Below are 16,237 nucleotides of genomic sequence, written 5' to 3'. Positions count from 1 at the left end.
CCCTAGGAGCTAAAGTCGAAGGGGAGGTCAACTCACATAAAAAATCAGGCAGCCGATGAGATGAACGAGGATGTTAAGAGAGAATGGGAGGCGACCCGCTCGCACCAAGTCCGCCTGGGAACGACTAGGTACCCGCGCACCAGCCCGGGGGCTCCTAAGGCGGGCCGAGGCCGACCACGAACGACTCACCCATAGAGGCGTCCTCATCATGAAAGACCAGAAGGTAGCCACCCCTGCATGAGAAGAGTCCGTGGAGGGGGGCTGTCACTTTTACAGTGGCGACCCCCTAGGTGGCCCACACCCCACCGAGACCCCCTTGATAATCAAAGTAGAGATCATCGACCTCCTAGATGAACCTCAGCGGCCCCGACCGCATGGTGAAGGTATGGACTGGCTCCCTCCCAGCCGAAATGTCATCACCCGTAAGCTAGCCGTAGACTCGGCGATCAAGCCGGTGCAGCAGCACAAGAGGTACCTCTTCGTGGAGAGGAGGTAGTTCGTGATGAAGGGGGTTAAAACCCTCCCCGAAATAGGGCACATCAGGGAGGTCCTATGCCCCGAGTGGCTCGCCAACGTGGTCCTCGCCCTCAAGCCGCCCGCCTGGGGGGCGTGCATGGACTATGCCGACCTCAGCAAGGCCTACCCCATGGACCCCCCAAAGGGCTTGGGCAACGACTAACATATCGTTCATCTAAATGCGTGAGAGCCCGAGCTCCATCATGAGGCCTAAGACCCTTCAACAAATCATTGGAATGAATATGAGAGATATGAAGAACCAATGGGCGGGCTGGACCCCCCAAGAACCTTAAGCGAATATCATTGTTCCCGAAGAGGTGCACTAGGCGACCCACCTTTGAAGCCCAAAACTATTTTATTTTTTCAAGACATGGTCGCGGCCGTGCGCGCCGGCCCCGACCTTAGCTTTCCCTAACAGTAGTGTAGGGGGGATGCCCCTGCTCACTACTACCTAGCGAAAGAACCTATTATGGGCTGCTGGCCCCTTGACAGGCCTAGGCCAAGCAGGTAAGGAGAACCTACCCGCTCCCCAGTGATGCACTTTATAAGAGGTCCTACAGCAACGCCCTGCTACGCTACTTATACCTCGACGAGGCAAGATCAAACATGGAGGAGGTTGACGCAAGGAGACCTACTCAGTCCAACCCCTCGACCTCAGCTCCAAGCACATCTCCATGATAGCCTAGGAGAAGGACCACAGGAAACCCAGTTCGGACGCTTACTCGGTCCTCCCTGTGCAAGCTCAAGCTCCCTACTGGCTCGACTACCTTAAGGAGTACAAGGAGACAGACGACCCCCCCCCCCCCCCCCCCCCGGGCGAGGGGGAGGCCAAGCTCGTGAAAAGGAGGGCCACAACCTGCCTACTCCTCGAAGACACACTCTGCAGAATATTCTACAACGGCATCCTGCTACGCGACCTATACCCCGAGGAGGGCTTTCAAGGAAACCCCATTCTCCTCGTCCTATGGCTTTGAAACCCGAACCTCATCCGAAGTAGCCATACCTTCCCACCGGACAGAATAATACGACTCCAGCTTCAACGAGGACAGCCACCGGACCTCCGCGTCGAGAATTACCAACGCTAAGCTAAGTCTTACCATGAAAAGCGTGTCAGACCTCATTACACCCTGATCGACAGCCACGTCAAGAAGCCAAAACGAGAGATGATAGATAGAGTACGGAACTCCGAGCACTTGCTCAAGTACTTCCAATATTTATATGTTGTAAGGTTGTCCACCCCCTTTGACTTCAATAAACGCCGTAAACTTCGTCATGGACTCATTTTCACTATTCCGGGAGGGGTGGAGCTACCCATCCAGCTTCTTCGGCTACCCTAAGGAGGCACGAGGCCCGACCTCGTTGGCTACCCGACGGAAGAGCTCAACGGCCCAAGTCCGGTGACTTGTGGCCTGCGGGCTTACCCTAAGGGGGCACGAGGCCCGACCTCGCGTACCAACCCCGACGGAAGAACTTAACGGCCAATGTCCAGTGACTTGGGGCCAACGGGCTTACCATAAGGGGGCACGAGGCCCAACCTGTAACACCCCAGATTTTCGAAACTTTTAAAACTTATATAATAAAGGTAATTTCTCATTAAATCCCAAAACAGAGCATTACTAATCATAAATGTGCGGGGTGCTATGCCACATCTGAGCTGGAGAACTCAGATGCACAGGCTGTATTAACTAAATATCCTTAAAGTAATGTCAATACATCATCATGGCACGCAAGCCGAAAGGAAAGCTAACTAATCTACGCCTCGGATCTCTAGCGCGCTCCGGGGTCTACTCATCTGTGCCTAAAAGCCAAATATATCTGTTCAGTGAATGATGCTGGTAACCCACTCCAACGCGTTGAAATACAATATAGGTATATATATGTATAGATATAGGAAAACCATTTTGAAGCAGGAAGATATATACTTAGGAGACTCTAGCTTTTAAAACCAGGGATAGACTCGACATATAAGGATAAACACATTAAACAATGATAATCAATTATATAGAGACAACATCATAAAAACATGTATCTAAGGTCACTGTTCACTTTCAAATCATTCACGTCATCATTCAATCAACATCCTTGTCACACAAGCACACTTTGGTGGCACCACGAGACCAATCGCATGCCCCAAACATGAGGGTTAGTGCATATAGCATTAACACGGCCACGCAGCACCCTACCTCATACCACAACATGAAGGAATTGACCGCAACCAATTGTATAGACCGTCGATAGTTTCAACGGCGGATCATAGCCCTACACACCGCTAACGCGCTTAGTCGGTGGACTGTGATCCTCTTTTGGGGACTGCGACCCTACACACCGCTTGACGAGCTCAGTCGGTGGGTCGTAGCTGATCAAAGCCCTACACACCGCCTGAGGGACTCATTCGGTAGGCAATGATCTTTGGGGACTATGACCCTACACACCGCTGGCACATACACTCGGTGGATCGCAGCTGACCATAGCCCTACACACCGCCTGAAACCTCATTCGGTGGACTATGGCCTTCCTCAGGCTAGTGGCCCTACACATCGCCTGGCGCGTCCAGTCGGTGGACTATAGCACACGAGGCCCATGTGGACTGCAGCCCTAGAAGTAAGTCATTGATCGCAGCCAGGAGAATGAACCGCAGCTCATGAGTAACCAGTTTGACTGCAGCCAAGATAACGAACCGTATCTCGTGTATAACCAATTTGGTCGCAACCAAATTGGGGTATCATGCACACATAACACATAGTAAACACATATTGGCACATTGGGAAGGGGGGAAAGCGTATAAATAAACTTATGCGTGATTATCCACACACTAAGAATAGTCCTAAGGGGTTCATACATCTTCCTCATAGGCCAACGGGTTACCGATTCAACTAGCATGCGATATACGAGACTCTGTTATCCTACGAACAGTTCCCGAGACATCAACTAGGCCCATGCACGACAAACGAAGTCCGTTGGGACACCACGGGGGTTGGGGAACATCAAACGGGGAAGCCGAAATCCCAATGTGGGCAAAATTCCAGCGGGTGGCCGGCGGGTGGAGGGCCACCCGCCGGCTGCCCGTCGGCAATGGACCTTCGGGTAGCGGGTGCCCGGCGGGCAAACGGCTGCCCGCTGCCGGTGGCGTTACTTCGGGCAGCGGGTAGGTGGCGGGTCCCCCTACCCCCACCTACCCCCACACTGACTCTTTTTCCAAAATATAAGTCCTGGGATCCTCCATGGAACCCGAAACCATGCTTAGACACTTTTAAACGCAAATGACGACATCACGTAGACAATTAACGGATCAAAAGCAAGAATCACATAGAATACAACCTATCATGACTTCTAAACATAATCAACACCCGTACATGTGAATTCCCACCCCAAATATACCAAGAATATCCCAATACGAAATTCACGATTCAACCTAGGGCTCTAATCATATTTAAATCATCAAGATCTTAGTTTATCTTTTAATATCAAGAAACATCAAGATTTATCAAGAACATCACACAATCATCAAGGTCCTCTTATCATCATCAAGATTATCAAAATCACACATAAAATCATCTCATCAATTATCAAGATCATATCATATTTATCATAGAAGATTTCATCAAGACACAAGCATATAGAAGGAGCTAAAGGAGAAGATTATAGCAAAGAAAATAGGTTTTGTTGAGACACGGGTTACCTCTTAGCCTTAATTAAATTCCTTGGCTATGAAGGGTCTTTCTTTAAGATCTCTTCATTCTTGATTTCTCCTATGGGAATTCTTGTGTGGTGAAAGTTATTGTGGTGTGGATTCTAGGTGCCTCCTATGCTCCTATTTATATATCTAAGAGTCCCAATTAGGGTCTAAATGGTATGGGCTTGCTAATTCTATTCCTTACAGGACTAAGAGATTGGTTTTAGGGATAAGGGTCCACGGCCCAAGTTCGGTGACTTGGGGCCGACGGGCTTACCCTAAGAGGGCACGAGGCCCGACCTCGCGTACCGACCCCGACGGAAGAGCTTAACGGCCCAAGTCCGGTGACTTGTGGCCAACGGGCTTACCCTAAGGGGGCACGAGGTCCGACCTCACATACCAACCTGACGGAAGAGCTTAATGGCCCAAGTCCGATGACTTGGGGCCGGTGGGGTTACCTTAAGGGGGCACGAGGCCCGACCTTGCGTACCAACCCCGACGGAAGAGTTTAACGGCCCAAGTCTGGTGACATGGGACCGACGGGCTTACCCTAAGGGGGCACGAGGCCCGACCTCGCGACCCCAACCCCGACGGAAGAGCTTAATGGCCCAAGCCGGTGACTTGGGACCTCGCGACCCCAACTGAAGCTTGCTCGGGTCGAGGGGTACCCGTGACGGAGACACCACGCCAACCTCATGAGCTCGCCCACGAAGAAAACGCATCAAGGAGGCTACCTCATGAGCTCGCCCAAGAGGAGGACACATCAAGGGGGCCACCTCGTGAGCTCGCCCAAGAGGAAGACAGTTACCTCATGAGCTCGCCCAAGAGGAAGACGCATCAAGGGGACAACCTCATAAGCTCACCCAAGAGGAGGACGGCTACCTCATGAGCTCGCCCAAAAGGAAGACGCATCAAAGGGGATATCCCATGAGCTAGCCCAAAAGGAAGACGACTACCTCATGAGCTCACCCAAGTGGAGAGCTCGCCCAAGAGGATGATGGTTACCTCATGAGCTCGCCCAAGAGAAGGACGGCTACCTCATGAGCTCTCCCAAGAGGAGGATGGCTACCTCATGAGCTCGCCCAAGAGGAGGACGGCTACCTCGTGAGCTCGCTCAAGAGGAAGACGCATCAAGGATGCTACCTCATGAGCTCGCCCAAGAGGAAAACGGCTACCTCGTGAGCTCGCCCAAGACTATGACGCATCAAGGATGCTACCTCATGAGCTCGCCCAATAGGAGGACGGCTACCTCGTGAGCTCCTCCAAGACTAGGATGCATCAAAGAGGCTATCTCATGGGCTCGCCCAAGATGAGGACACATCAAGGAAAGTGCACGAAAGAAGTAAAGTGAACTCAGAAATCAAAGTCTCATACACGTTGCCAAGGAGTCCAAGACTTGTTAGTGTTCTTGTGGAAGAGGAGTCCCGATCGCGATAAAATTATGCTAAGATCGGCCAGAGAGGGAGGAGGCGTGTGCGAGGTTCCTCTATGGGCTTGATGTCGACCTTCGACTCGGGCTACTCTCTTTCATTAACGACGACTCGCAACTCGGAGAGTGGGAGAACTGGTGATGGATATATTAGAGATGGGCTCGGGGCAAACTGACCCAGAGGCACGATATGAGGGGCCGAGGGCGACCCGACAGGGTTCGACCTCGGTTGGGGTCGGCCTCAACTAGGGCCGACGGATACCCGAGGTCCCATTGGGGCCGACGGCTACCCGAGGGCCCGTGACAGGTGGCCTCGGGTGAGTGCCTGCGGATGCGGTTAAAGCGCGATCCAACCGCCCACCCTATTCTCGTGGGCGGTTGGTGAGCTAACTTGTATAAAAACGGGCATCTTTGTCCTGTTAAAGGGCCTACTTCTTGGTCTAAATATTACATTCACCTTGTAATTCTCCTACGAATCAATATCAATACAAAAGTTGTCTCAACGACATATATCTATTGTCTTTATTACCGCATTATCCTAGTCATATTATTATCGGGTTTAGTAATTTGGGTTACCCCGAGTTAATTAAATCCATCACCGATTTTGGAGGTTTCCACACGATCCATTTCCATTTTCCTTGTATCACCCATTTGTGTTTGGCCAGCAAGTTATGTGTTTCGCTTGCTAAAGACCGCGCCGTGTAGGCAATCTGTTGAGGAGTGAAGCTGTTGGTGTTGAAGATGAGGCTGTTGTGGGCTTTCCAGATCCCCCAAAGAACATAGTCAAAGAGGGAGACCCACGAGAAACTTGAGGACCGTTGATTGTTGTTGTGGCAGTTTAGTAGAATCCAATCTTCCATCGGCGTGAACCTGTGTCCTCTGAGTCCTATCTCTGGCAATGCCTGGCTCCAGACTTCAGTTGCAAATGGGCAGTCCCGGAAGATGTGAGACATAGTTTCTGCCTCGTCGATGCACCAGGGGCAAGAGTTATCTTCTATCAAGGATCTCCTCTTCCTTTCATCGTTTGTCAACTATTTATTATTGCAAAGAAGTCAAAGGAAAGGCTTCACTCTTTTGGCACACGTAATTTTCCATAGCCAGATCCAGTCGACATCGTTTTCTCCGTTACCTGCAATAAGAGAATACACAGAGGAGACAGAGAACATACCTGAGCTACTGTCCGGCCAGGTGAGGGAATCTGGGGGTTTCTGTGACAACTGGGATGGGAAGTGATCGAATGGAATTATCTTGTTTTAAGGGAAAAAAAAAGATATATTGACTTCTTTATTGATTCTAATAGGCACATCTTACCTTTAAACTTTCAGTTGTAATTTACCGTTATTTAGGGTGTGTTTGGTTCACGGGTTTAGCTATCAAGAATAGGAATTAAAGTCATTGTTATTGTTTGGTTGACAAGTTTCTAAAACACTACTGTGAGATTTTTTTATTATTAAAGAAGGGGGATACCCAAGAGTTCAAAGAGGAAGTTCAGTATCAATATTTACAAAACGCCAGGATGGAATACCATCTAAGTCATCCTCTAGAAAGCTAAAAGCCCCATCTGGTGGTTGAGGCAGCAATTGAATACCATTGGAGGAGTGTCTAGCAAGGGCAGCAAAGTAGTCTGCTACCATTGTATCAATGCGAGACACTTCAAAGCAGCACAATTCTTTTTTGCAAGCCTCAAGGATATTATGAGCTGCATTAGACGGAGGTCTGCAATCATTCATGTAGTTGACGATCTCGCTAGCATCGCTTTCAATTAACACTACTATGAGATTTGATTACCCCTTAATTAGAAAACTCATTCCCTAATAAAATAAGGGTTCCATTCCATTATTCCCCCTCATAATTGGTAATTTGATTTGTATGTTTGGATTAATGCTTTTAGATTTTTGTTTTTATTTTTTTTGTTCATATAAAAGGTGTTTTGGATGTCTTTATATTAGAATACTAGTTTTTTACGCGCATTGCGCGATTGGGATAATGCCCAATGTTTTTTTTTTTTTAAATAAGTACTTTAAAGTATATCAATGCAGGATTATATTGGAATTGTTCATGCATAGATAATTGAATGTTAAATTTACGTATTTAAATAGGCAATTCTAAGTTTACAAATGCAAGATAATATAGTCAAGATTGATTATAATTGTCAATAAAAAAATTGTATAGGTATGGTTGAAACCAAATACGGGACATAAGGGAGAGCAAATAAAAATTAGGACATAAAATATTAAATATATACTAATATTAAAGAGCTAACTGCTGATTGCGCTGCCAAACAAGGACATTAGGAGATAGTTTTCCACTTCAATTTGTTCTATGATTTGAATACTCTTTTTGTCAATAAATCCCCCAAGTAGTTAATATGATTGGCTTAATTAAAATTTTTATTTTTTAAAACAATTATTATTATTATTATTATTATTATTATTATTATTATTATTATTATTATTATTATTATTATTATTATTATTATTAAATATATATATATATATATATATATATATATACCCTTAGGTCATTTTACGTGTTTATCTAAACAGCTAATTTTTTCAAATATGTTTTTACCAACCGTACCGTTGATATAATTCGCTGGTCAAATTCGCTAATATATATAATCCGCTAACGCTAATCGCTAACACATGATTGTCAAACAAAGACATTGCGATGTAGTTCTCACTTCAATTTGTTGTGTGATTGAATACTCTCTTTGTCAACAAATTCCTCAAGTAGTTAATATGATTGACTTTATTAATTATATTTTTTCATGGTATTAATAAAATACTTGGTAAATAAATATATAGCATTATTTTGTTTTATAACTTTGATATTTAATTAAAAATAGTGCACAAAAAAGATAATAGACAATGTAGTGAATATAATCAATTGATGAATTTGAATGTAAATAATTTTTAGAGTTAATACCATCTGAGGTCCTCCGAGTATAGTGGTTTTGCCACGTTTAGTCCTAAACTTTCAAATTGACCATATGTGGTCCTTCGACTTCAAATTAACCATTCGTGGTCCAAGTTAACCACTCATGATCCTTCAACTATTAAATTTTAACCAACCATGGTCCTTTCAAGAGGACCACAACTGGTTAAATTTCAAAACTTGAAGGACCATGGATGGTTAACTTGGACCACGAATGGTTAAATTTGATAGTCGAAGGACCACAGATGGTCAATTTGAAAGTTTAGTATTAAACGTGACAAAACCACTATACTCGGAGGACCTCGATTGGTATTAACTCTAATTTTTACATTGGAGAAATATAAAGACAATATAACTAATAAAATTATCTCTCTTAATTAATTTATTGATAATGAATAATTTTTTTTAATAAAGACAATGTAGGGACAATGTAGCGAATATAATCAATTGATGAATTTGAATGTAAAGAATTTTTATATTGGAGAAAAATTAATACAATATAACTAATGAAATTATTTCTCTTATTTAATTTATTGATAATGAATAATTTTTTTTGAATAAAGACATTGTAGGCACATAATTCTAAATTAAATAAATGCATATGTATTATCTTTTGTTGTAGCTAATAAATTATTGTTTTTAATTTAATAAGAGTAAAATAGAGTACTAATTTCGTCAACTTTGATTGGGATGAGGTTCAAACATAAGACCTTTCTTATTGAAATCAATGAGTAAGTTAACAGTGAACTAACAGAAATTAACAGAAAAGATAATATTTAAGGAAAAAGTTAACGGATAATCATATTCATTAAGAATAAAGAGTTTTTTCCCAAAATGGACCCTCGACTATTGCTCATTCTCAATTTTGCATTTCGACTTTTAATTGCACCCAATGTGGTCCCTTGACTTTTAAAAACTCCCCCAAATTGGTCCTCCGTTAGAAATTCCGTCTATTGAGTGTTAAAATGAAGGTTATTTTCGTCCATTTACCTATTATATGCCTAATATACTCTGAAAAATGAGTTAATACCCAAAATTGTCCTCGACTATAGTGGTTTTTCTCAATTTCATCCTAAACGACTTTGGTGACCTAATATAGTCCCAGACTTTTGTGTTTCGCTCAATTTAGTCCTCTGTTTGTTATTCCGTCAAATTGGTGTTAAATAAAGGGACAATTCAATAATATCAATATTGACCTCTCTTTACTTTCAACCTGTGAAATGAGAAATCTCTCTTTCTTACACGAATTACACCCAGAGTTACTCTCAGACCTACGAATCAAATTTTATATTCGCAGCTTTAGAAGTGATTCTGGGAGTAATTCGTAAAAAAAGAGGGATTTCGCACTTCACATGTCTATGAATAAAGAGATGTCAATATTAGAATTACTGAATTGTCTATTTATTTAACAACAAATGGACGGAATAACAAATGAGGGACTAAATTGAGCAAAAACACAAAAGTCTGGGACGAAATTGAGTAAAAACACAAAACTCTGGGACTACATTAAGTCACCAAAGTCGTTTAGGACAAAATTGAGAAAAACCACTATAGTCGAAGACGATTTTGGGTATTAACTCTCTGAAAAATAGTCAAGGGACCATTTTGGGAATAGTCGAGGGATCATTTTGAGAAAAACTCATTTATTTCTTTCATTTTTGTTTTTTTCCATTTTTGTAAGACTATCACATTAGAGTTTCTATACATTTTTTTTTTACAAATATAAATAGTTAAAATCCACAATCAAACATCAAAATTTTAAACTTTGTATACAAATTTGTTCCTTATGCTTCTGTCTAAACATACAAACTTTTCCTCTAATCCTATCAAGTTTTACAATAAGTTCTGTAAATTTCAAAAATATAATACTCATATACTTTTTATGTTCACACACACACACACACACTAAAACTTCAATAGACAATCAATCACTATGTATCATATTAAATATTATTTTTACCATTGAAAATAACATTACTATTTTTATCAGTTTAGACACCCAAAATGTACGCTTCACTTATTGGTCACTATGCTTTTTGAAAATAAAATTATTATTTTTACAATCAATCGCTATGCTCTGGCACTTCTTCGAACTGAGAAGTACGCGTCACTTCTCGGTCAATGACAAAATCTTAGAAAATATTTTTGGAAAGTTGGCTTAACTTAGCCTGTAAGGCCATTAGTTTCATTCCAAAGTTAGTACAAACCATAGCTACCATTTCCAAATGTCTATCTACCCAGAAGTACATCATGCTAAAGAGAGTCTAGAACTATGGCTATCAATTTTATGTCTTAAAGGACAAGTAAAATAAACCAAATGCAAAAATAATTAGAACAAAACAAACAATTCTAAACCTAAAGTCTCATCATTTACCAATATTACAAGTTCTTGTCATTTTGAAGTTTGTTTGTATTTTATATATGAATGTTAATAAACTTAAATTTGAAAGTTCAACTTGTTTACCAAAGTACCTAAAAAAATAATAATTTTATTTTAACTATAAAAAAATATTTAATGTAATACATAGTGATTGATTGTCTTTTGAAGTTTTATTATTATTATATATATATATATATATATATATATATATATATATATATATATATATATATATATATATATATATATATATATATATATATATATATATATATATATATATATATATATATATATGAACATAAAAAGATAAAAATAAAATGTATATGAGTATTTATGAATGTTACGAAATTTATTGTAAAACTTGATAGGGATAGGGGAAAAATTTGTACGTTTAGACAAAAAGAAAAAAAATTGTAGAGAACGTTTAAAATTTTGAGATTTGATTGTGGATTTTAACTATTTATTTTTGTAAGAAAAAAAATATATAGAAATTCTAATTTGATAGTGTTAAAAAATGGAAATAAATAAATGAGTTTTTCTCAAAATGATCCCTCGACTATTCCCAAAATGGTTCCTCGACTATTTTCCAGAGTATATTAGGCATATAATAGGTGAATGGACGAAAATGCTGAGGTCGGCATAGTCCATGCACGCCCCCCAGGCGGGCGGCTTGAGGGCGAGGACCACGTTGGCGAGCCACTCGGGGCATAGGACCTCCCTGATGTGCCCTATTTCGGGGAGGGTTTTAACCCCCTTCATCACGAACTACCTCCTCTCCACGAAGAGGTACCTCTTGTGCTGCTGCACCGGCTTGATCGCCGAGTCTACGGCTAGCTTACGGGTGATGACATTTCGGCTGGGAGGGAGCCAGTCCATACCTTCACCATGCGGTCGGGGCCGCTGAGGTTCATCTAGGAGGTCGATGATCTCTACTTTGATTATCAAGGGGGTCTCGGTGGGGTGTGGGCCACCTAGGGGGTCGCCACTGTAAAAGTGACAGCCCCCCTCCACGGACTCTTCTCATGCAGGGGTGGCTACCTTCTGGTCTTTCATGATGAGGACGCCTCTATGGGTGAGTCGTTCGTGGTCGGCCTCGGCCCGCCTTAGGAGCCCCCGGGCTGGTGCGCGGGTACCTAGTCGTTCCCAGGCGGACTTGGTGCGAGCGGGTCGCCTCCCATTCTCTCTTAACATCCTCGTTCATCTCATCGGCTGCCTGATTTTTTATGTGAGTTGACCTCCCCTTCGACTTTAGCTCCTAGGGCTCATGGTGGTCGGGTGCTCGGGTCGCTGCCGACCTTGAGAGAGGTGGAAGCGGGGTTGGGACCCCTCCAGGCCGACCTGCTTACCTCTTTGGAGCACCTCCGCGAGGCGGGCTAGCGCCATGGTGGCTTGTTGAAGGGCAGCCGCCCCTCTTGGAAGAGAGCGAGATTCGGAGGAGGGGCGGCAGGGGGCCCTGGCGCACCATTGCGGTGTTTGGTGAGTTGATCTTTGAGGTCACCCACAAACCCTAGAGGAAGGGTTCGTTACTGACTGGTGGTCCCGTTGAGGCCGCCCCCAGTCGGGGAGGCACGGGTGTTACGGGAGCTGTGAGAGTTGGAAATTGACCTTGCCCTAGCTATTTGAATATGGAGCACGCTCGAGCTTGTATGTCAACTCTCAACAAGAGCACCAATGATGGATTTAATTAACCCGGGGTAGCCCGAATTACTAAACCAAAGAATAATATGACTAGGATAATGCGGTAATAAAGACAATAGATATATTTCGCAGAGACACCTTTTGTATTGATATTGATTCGTAGGAGAATTACAAGGTGAATGTAATATTTATACCAAGAAGTAGCCCTCTTAACAGGACAAAGATGCCCATTTTTATACAAGTTAGCTCACCAACCGCCCACGAGAATAGGGTGGGCGGTTGGATTGCGCTTTGACCACGCCCGCAGGCACTCACCCAAGGCCACCTGCCACTGGCCCTCGGCCCTCGGGTAACTCTAGGTTTTGTTTATTTTATTTACGTTTCTTTTATTATAATCCACCTACATAGTAATATATTTTTAAAGTAATTATAATCAAAATAGTTTTCTTTTGTCGAAATTTGATTGATTTATTTATTTATTTATTATTACTTTTTCACTAGATCATTTTTAAAAATAATAATAATAAAAAAATAATTTAAATCTAGACAAGACAAAACTATTTTAATTAAAATTACTTTAAAATATATTACTATGTAGGTTGATTATAATTAAAAAAAAAAATGTAAATAAAATAAACATTTGACAATCTAGTTAGCAAAAAGCTGGAGTTAACCTGTTAAAAATGTTAATTGCTCTTTTTTTCCAAGTTCAATGGCTAATTATTTGGGGTTATTTGAGTTCGATGGCTTAATTGCTGTTTTCCAAATAGTTCAGTGACTTATGTGTACTTTATCCCAAAATATTAAGTAATAAATAAAAGTAGTTACAAAATCACTAATAAATAATTAATAGTAAAATACCAATTAGCACAAAGTCAATATAAAATTTAAAAACACAATATCTAAATGTTAAAATATTTAAAACCTAAACAGTTAAATATTTTAATTATTTATATTTTTAATAATATCGTCATAAAACATAAAAATTTTATATCAGGCTTATAAATATACATACCTTAGATTGTGGTTATTTAATTTAAATTAGAAAATCTCAAGGAAAAATTAAAATCGGATCTGAGCCATTTATTTGATTAAAAAAGTTGACTGTCATTTTTTCTACTCATTATAGGCTTAACTCTCTTTGGCTCAAAGAAAAATTAAAATCGGATCCAATTTGAGCCATTCATTTGATTAAAAAATTTGACCGTCATTTTTTCTACCTATTATAGGCCTGACTATTTTTTGCTCTTATTAGTATAGTAGATAGTAGATAGTAGATACTAGACATACCTTAGATTGTGGTTATTTAATTTATTTAAAGATAAGATTGACAAACTAATTTAAAAAGGATGTTAATTTCTTCTATGTTCATATATTCATTCATTTTAACAAATATTCCACCTTGTTTTGGGCGCGCAAAACACATTTCTATTTATTTTTATTTCGGGTCTAAATTTTATAAAACATAGGTCAATTTTTATTTTTTATTTTTTTAAAAAATCTTATGTTAGAAATACGAAAGTCTTAATCTCAAGTCCTATGGTACATATTGCATACAAATTATACAAATTTGTGGTATATAATTATTTTCAGTCTCCTAAAATTATGTGAAGATTAAAACAGCCAGATTAATCTCATCCATCAATTTGTTTTTACCCATTCTAACAAAACCAAAAATGACCACAATTTGCTACTATATATACCCAAAAGTCATTATGAAAAAAGTAAGGAAAAAATAAACAGTATTTTTTGAGATCATAAACAACAAATTCAAAATTTATTTGAATTTCATTGTTTATGATCTCAAAAAAATATCTTTAGCTTAGCGTGTTGATCATCACTGCCGCCATGGCAACAGAATTGCAAGCCTCAATATTATTGATTGTGTTATGTGCATTACCGTGTGTATTTGGCGGCGATTCAGCGCATGGATGGTTGGATGCTCATGCCACCTTTTATGGCCCCCCTGAGGGAACCATTGGTATATATGCATGCATTCTTTTGTTTTGTTTAATAAATGTTCGTAATTAGCTTTAATATAATGTTTTAAATCCTTCTCCCAAACAAGTTGAATTCCCAACCCTAAGACCCCAACATCCTGGCTCGATAGAGTATTTGGGATGATGTAAATCAGAGTGATTTAATGACTCAGTAGATAGGATCAAATGCTAGTCCCCACAAAGGATCTAGGAGTCAGCAGACAAGATCAGTCCCCACAAGGGATCTAGGACTTTGGACCGCATAATCTCCAATTCTACCGACTCTGTCCACCTTGGGTATAATCCCCACACTGTCGCCGTGGAGGTTTTTAAACCTTGTCTCTCTGCCTACTGAATCATTAAGCTAAGCTCGTGCGGGCATAAGATTGGAGTGAGATGAAGAAATTGATTAATATATATTATGCAGGCGGGGCTTGTGGGCTTGAGCAGTTTAAGGAAACTTATTCCCCATACACTACAGCTTTGAGCGCAGCATTGTTCAACAATGCAGCAAGCTGCGGAGCCTGCTACGAAATAAAATGCGTAAATAGCACAGGGCAATGCAAGACACCCCAAAAGCCCATCATCGTTACAGCCACCGATCTTTGCCCGACGGGCGACGGAAAATGGTGCGCTCCGCCACAGGCACATTTTGACCTATCTATGCCTGCATATCTCCAAATTGCAGAGTACAAAGCCGGGGTTGTTCCGGTGTTCTATCGCAGGGTTCCATGCATGAGAAAAGGAGGAGAGCGGTTTACGATGTCAGGACATCAGTTCTTCAACCTAGTGACGGTGTCAAATGTTGGAGGAAGCGGGGATGTTTCAAAGGTGGAGGTGAATGCTGAAGGGGAGGAGAAGTGGGTACCGCTGAAACGCAACTGGGGTGAGAAATGGGAGACCAATGCAATGCTGTCTGGGAAATCTCTCAATTTTAGGGTCACCACAAATGATGGCAAAGCAGTCACTTCCCAGAATGTCGCCCCCAAGTCGTGGCAGTACGGCCAGACATTCGAAGGCCGAAACTGCCGATAGATAAAACTTGCCAATAATTGCCAACTTAATTGCCAATATAATGCACATCACATGCATCACTTCTAAAATCTTATTAGGTTTCATTTCTGCATATGTAAATGCACGGCAGTGTACGTTGAAATAATTGAGATACACGCAAGCAAAATTTCCTTTCATTTTCTCTACATGCTCTCATCTCATCTGGCCTGTTAAATACACTCTATCTTTTACATACTGCTTCTTTAATTTAATTTACTCCAACAAACATCATATACTTAATAATCGTAAGAAATACATAATAATCGTACAACTAAATATAGAATTTAGCCCATATATATTCACAATCAAATGCATTGGGGAGTATTGCCCTAGAGCATTATTGCCTAACTCGTACTTCTATTTCTTCTTCTCCTTCTTTCCTGTTTTGGATTATGCTTTTAAGCAAAAATCCGTTTTCCATCTTTTGATATATTCGTTGGATTGGACTTATAATCTGAGGATTATTAGTTCCAATTTTAGTTGATATATTGGTATATCTTTTTCGTAGATATACATGTATTTATGACCTTTGAGTCCGTTATATATATATTTGTGTGTCTATATATATTTCGGATAAATATCCAATAATATTTTATATATTTGTGTGTGTTAAATATTATTTTTGGGAT

The 16,237-nt window shown here is 41.1% G+C and overlaps 1 protein-coding gene across 1 annotated transcript; it reads left to right on the top strand.

Moving 5' to 3' along the window:
- The first annotated feature begins 14,298 nt into the window (after positions 1-14,298).
- Positions 14,299-15,761, top strand: LOC109153631 (expansin-A9-like). The gene is made up of 2 exons (XM_019301488.1): positions 14,299-14,557; positions 14,983-15,761. Exons 1-2 carry the CDS (start codon positions 14,425-14,427, stop codon positions 15,588-15,590), a joined length of 741 nt encoding a protein of 246 aa, XP_019157033.1. The 5' UTR covers positions 14,299-14,424; the 3' UTR covers positions 15,591-15,761.
- The last annotated feature ends 476 nt before the right edge of the window (positions 15,762-16,237 follow it).

The sequence above is a fragment of the Ipomoea nil genome, unplaced genomic scaffold (genome assembly GCF_001879475.1).
Source record: "Ipomoea nil cultivar Tokyo-kokei standard unplaced genomic scaffold, Asagao_1.1 scaffold0268, whole genome shotgun sequence".
Taxonomy (NCBI): Eukaryota; Viridiplantae; Streptophyta; class Magnoliopsida; order Solanales; family Convolvulaceae; genus Ipomoea; species Ipomoea nil.
The sequence above is the reverse complement of the archived record's forward strand: the minus strand, read 5'-3'. Positions and strand labels throughout refer to the sequence as shown.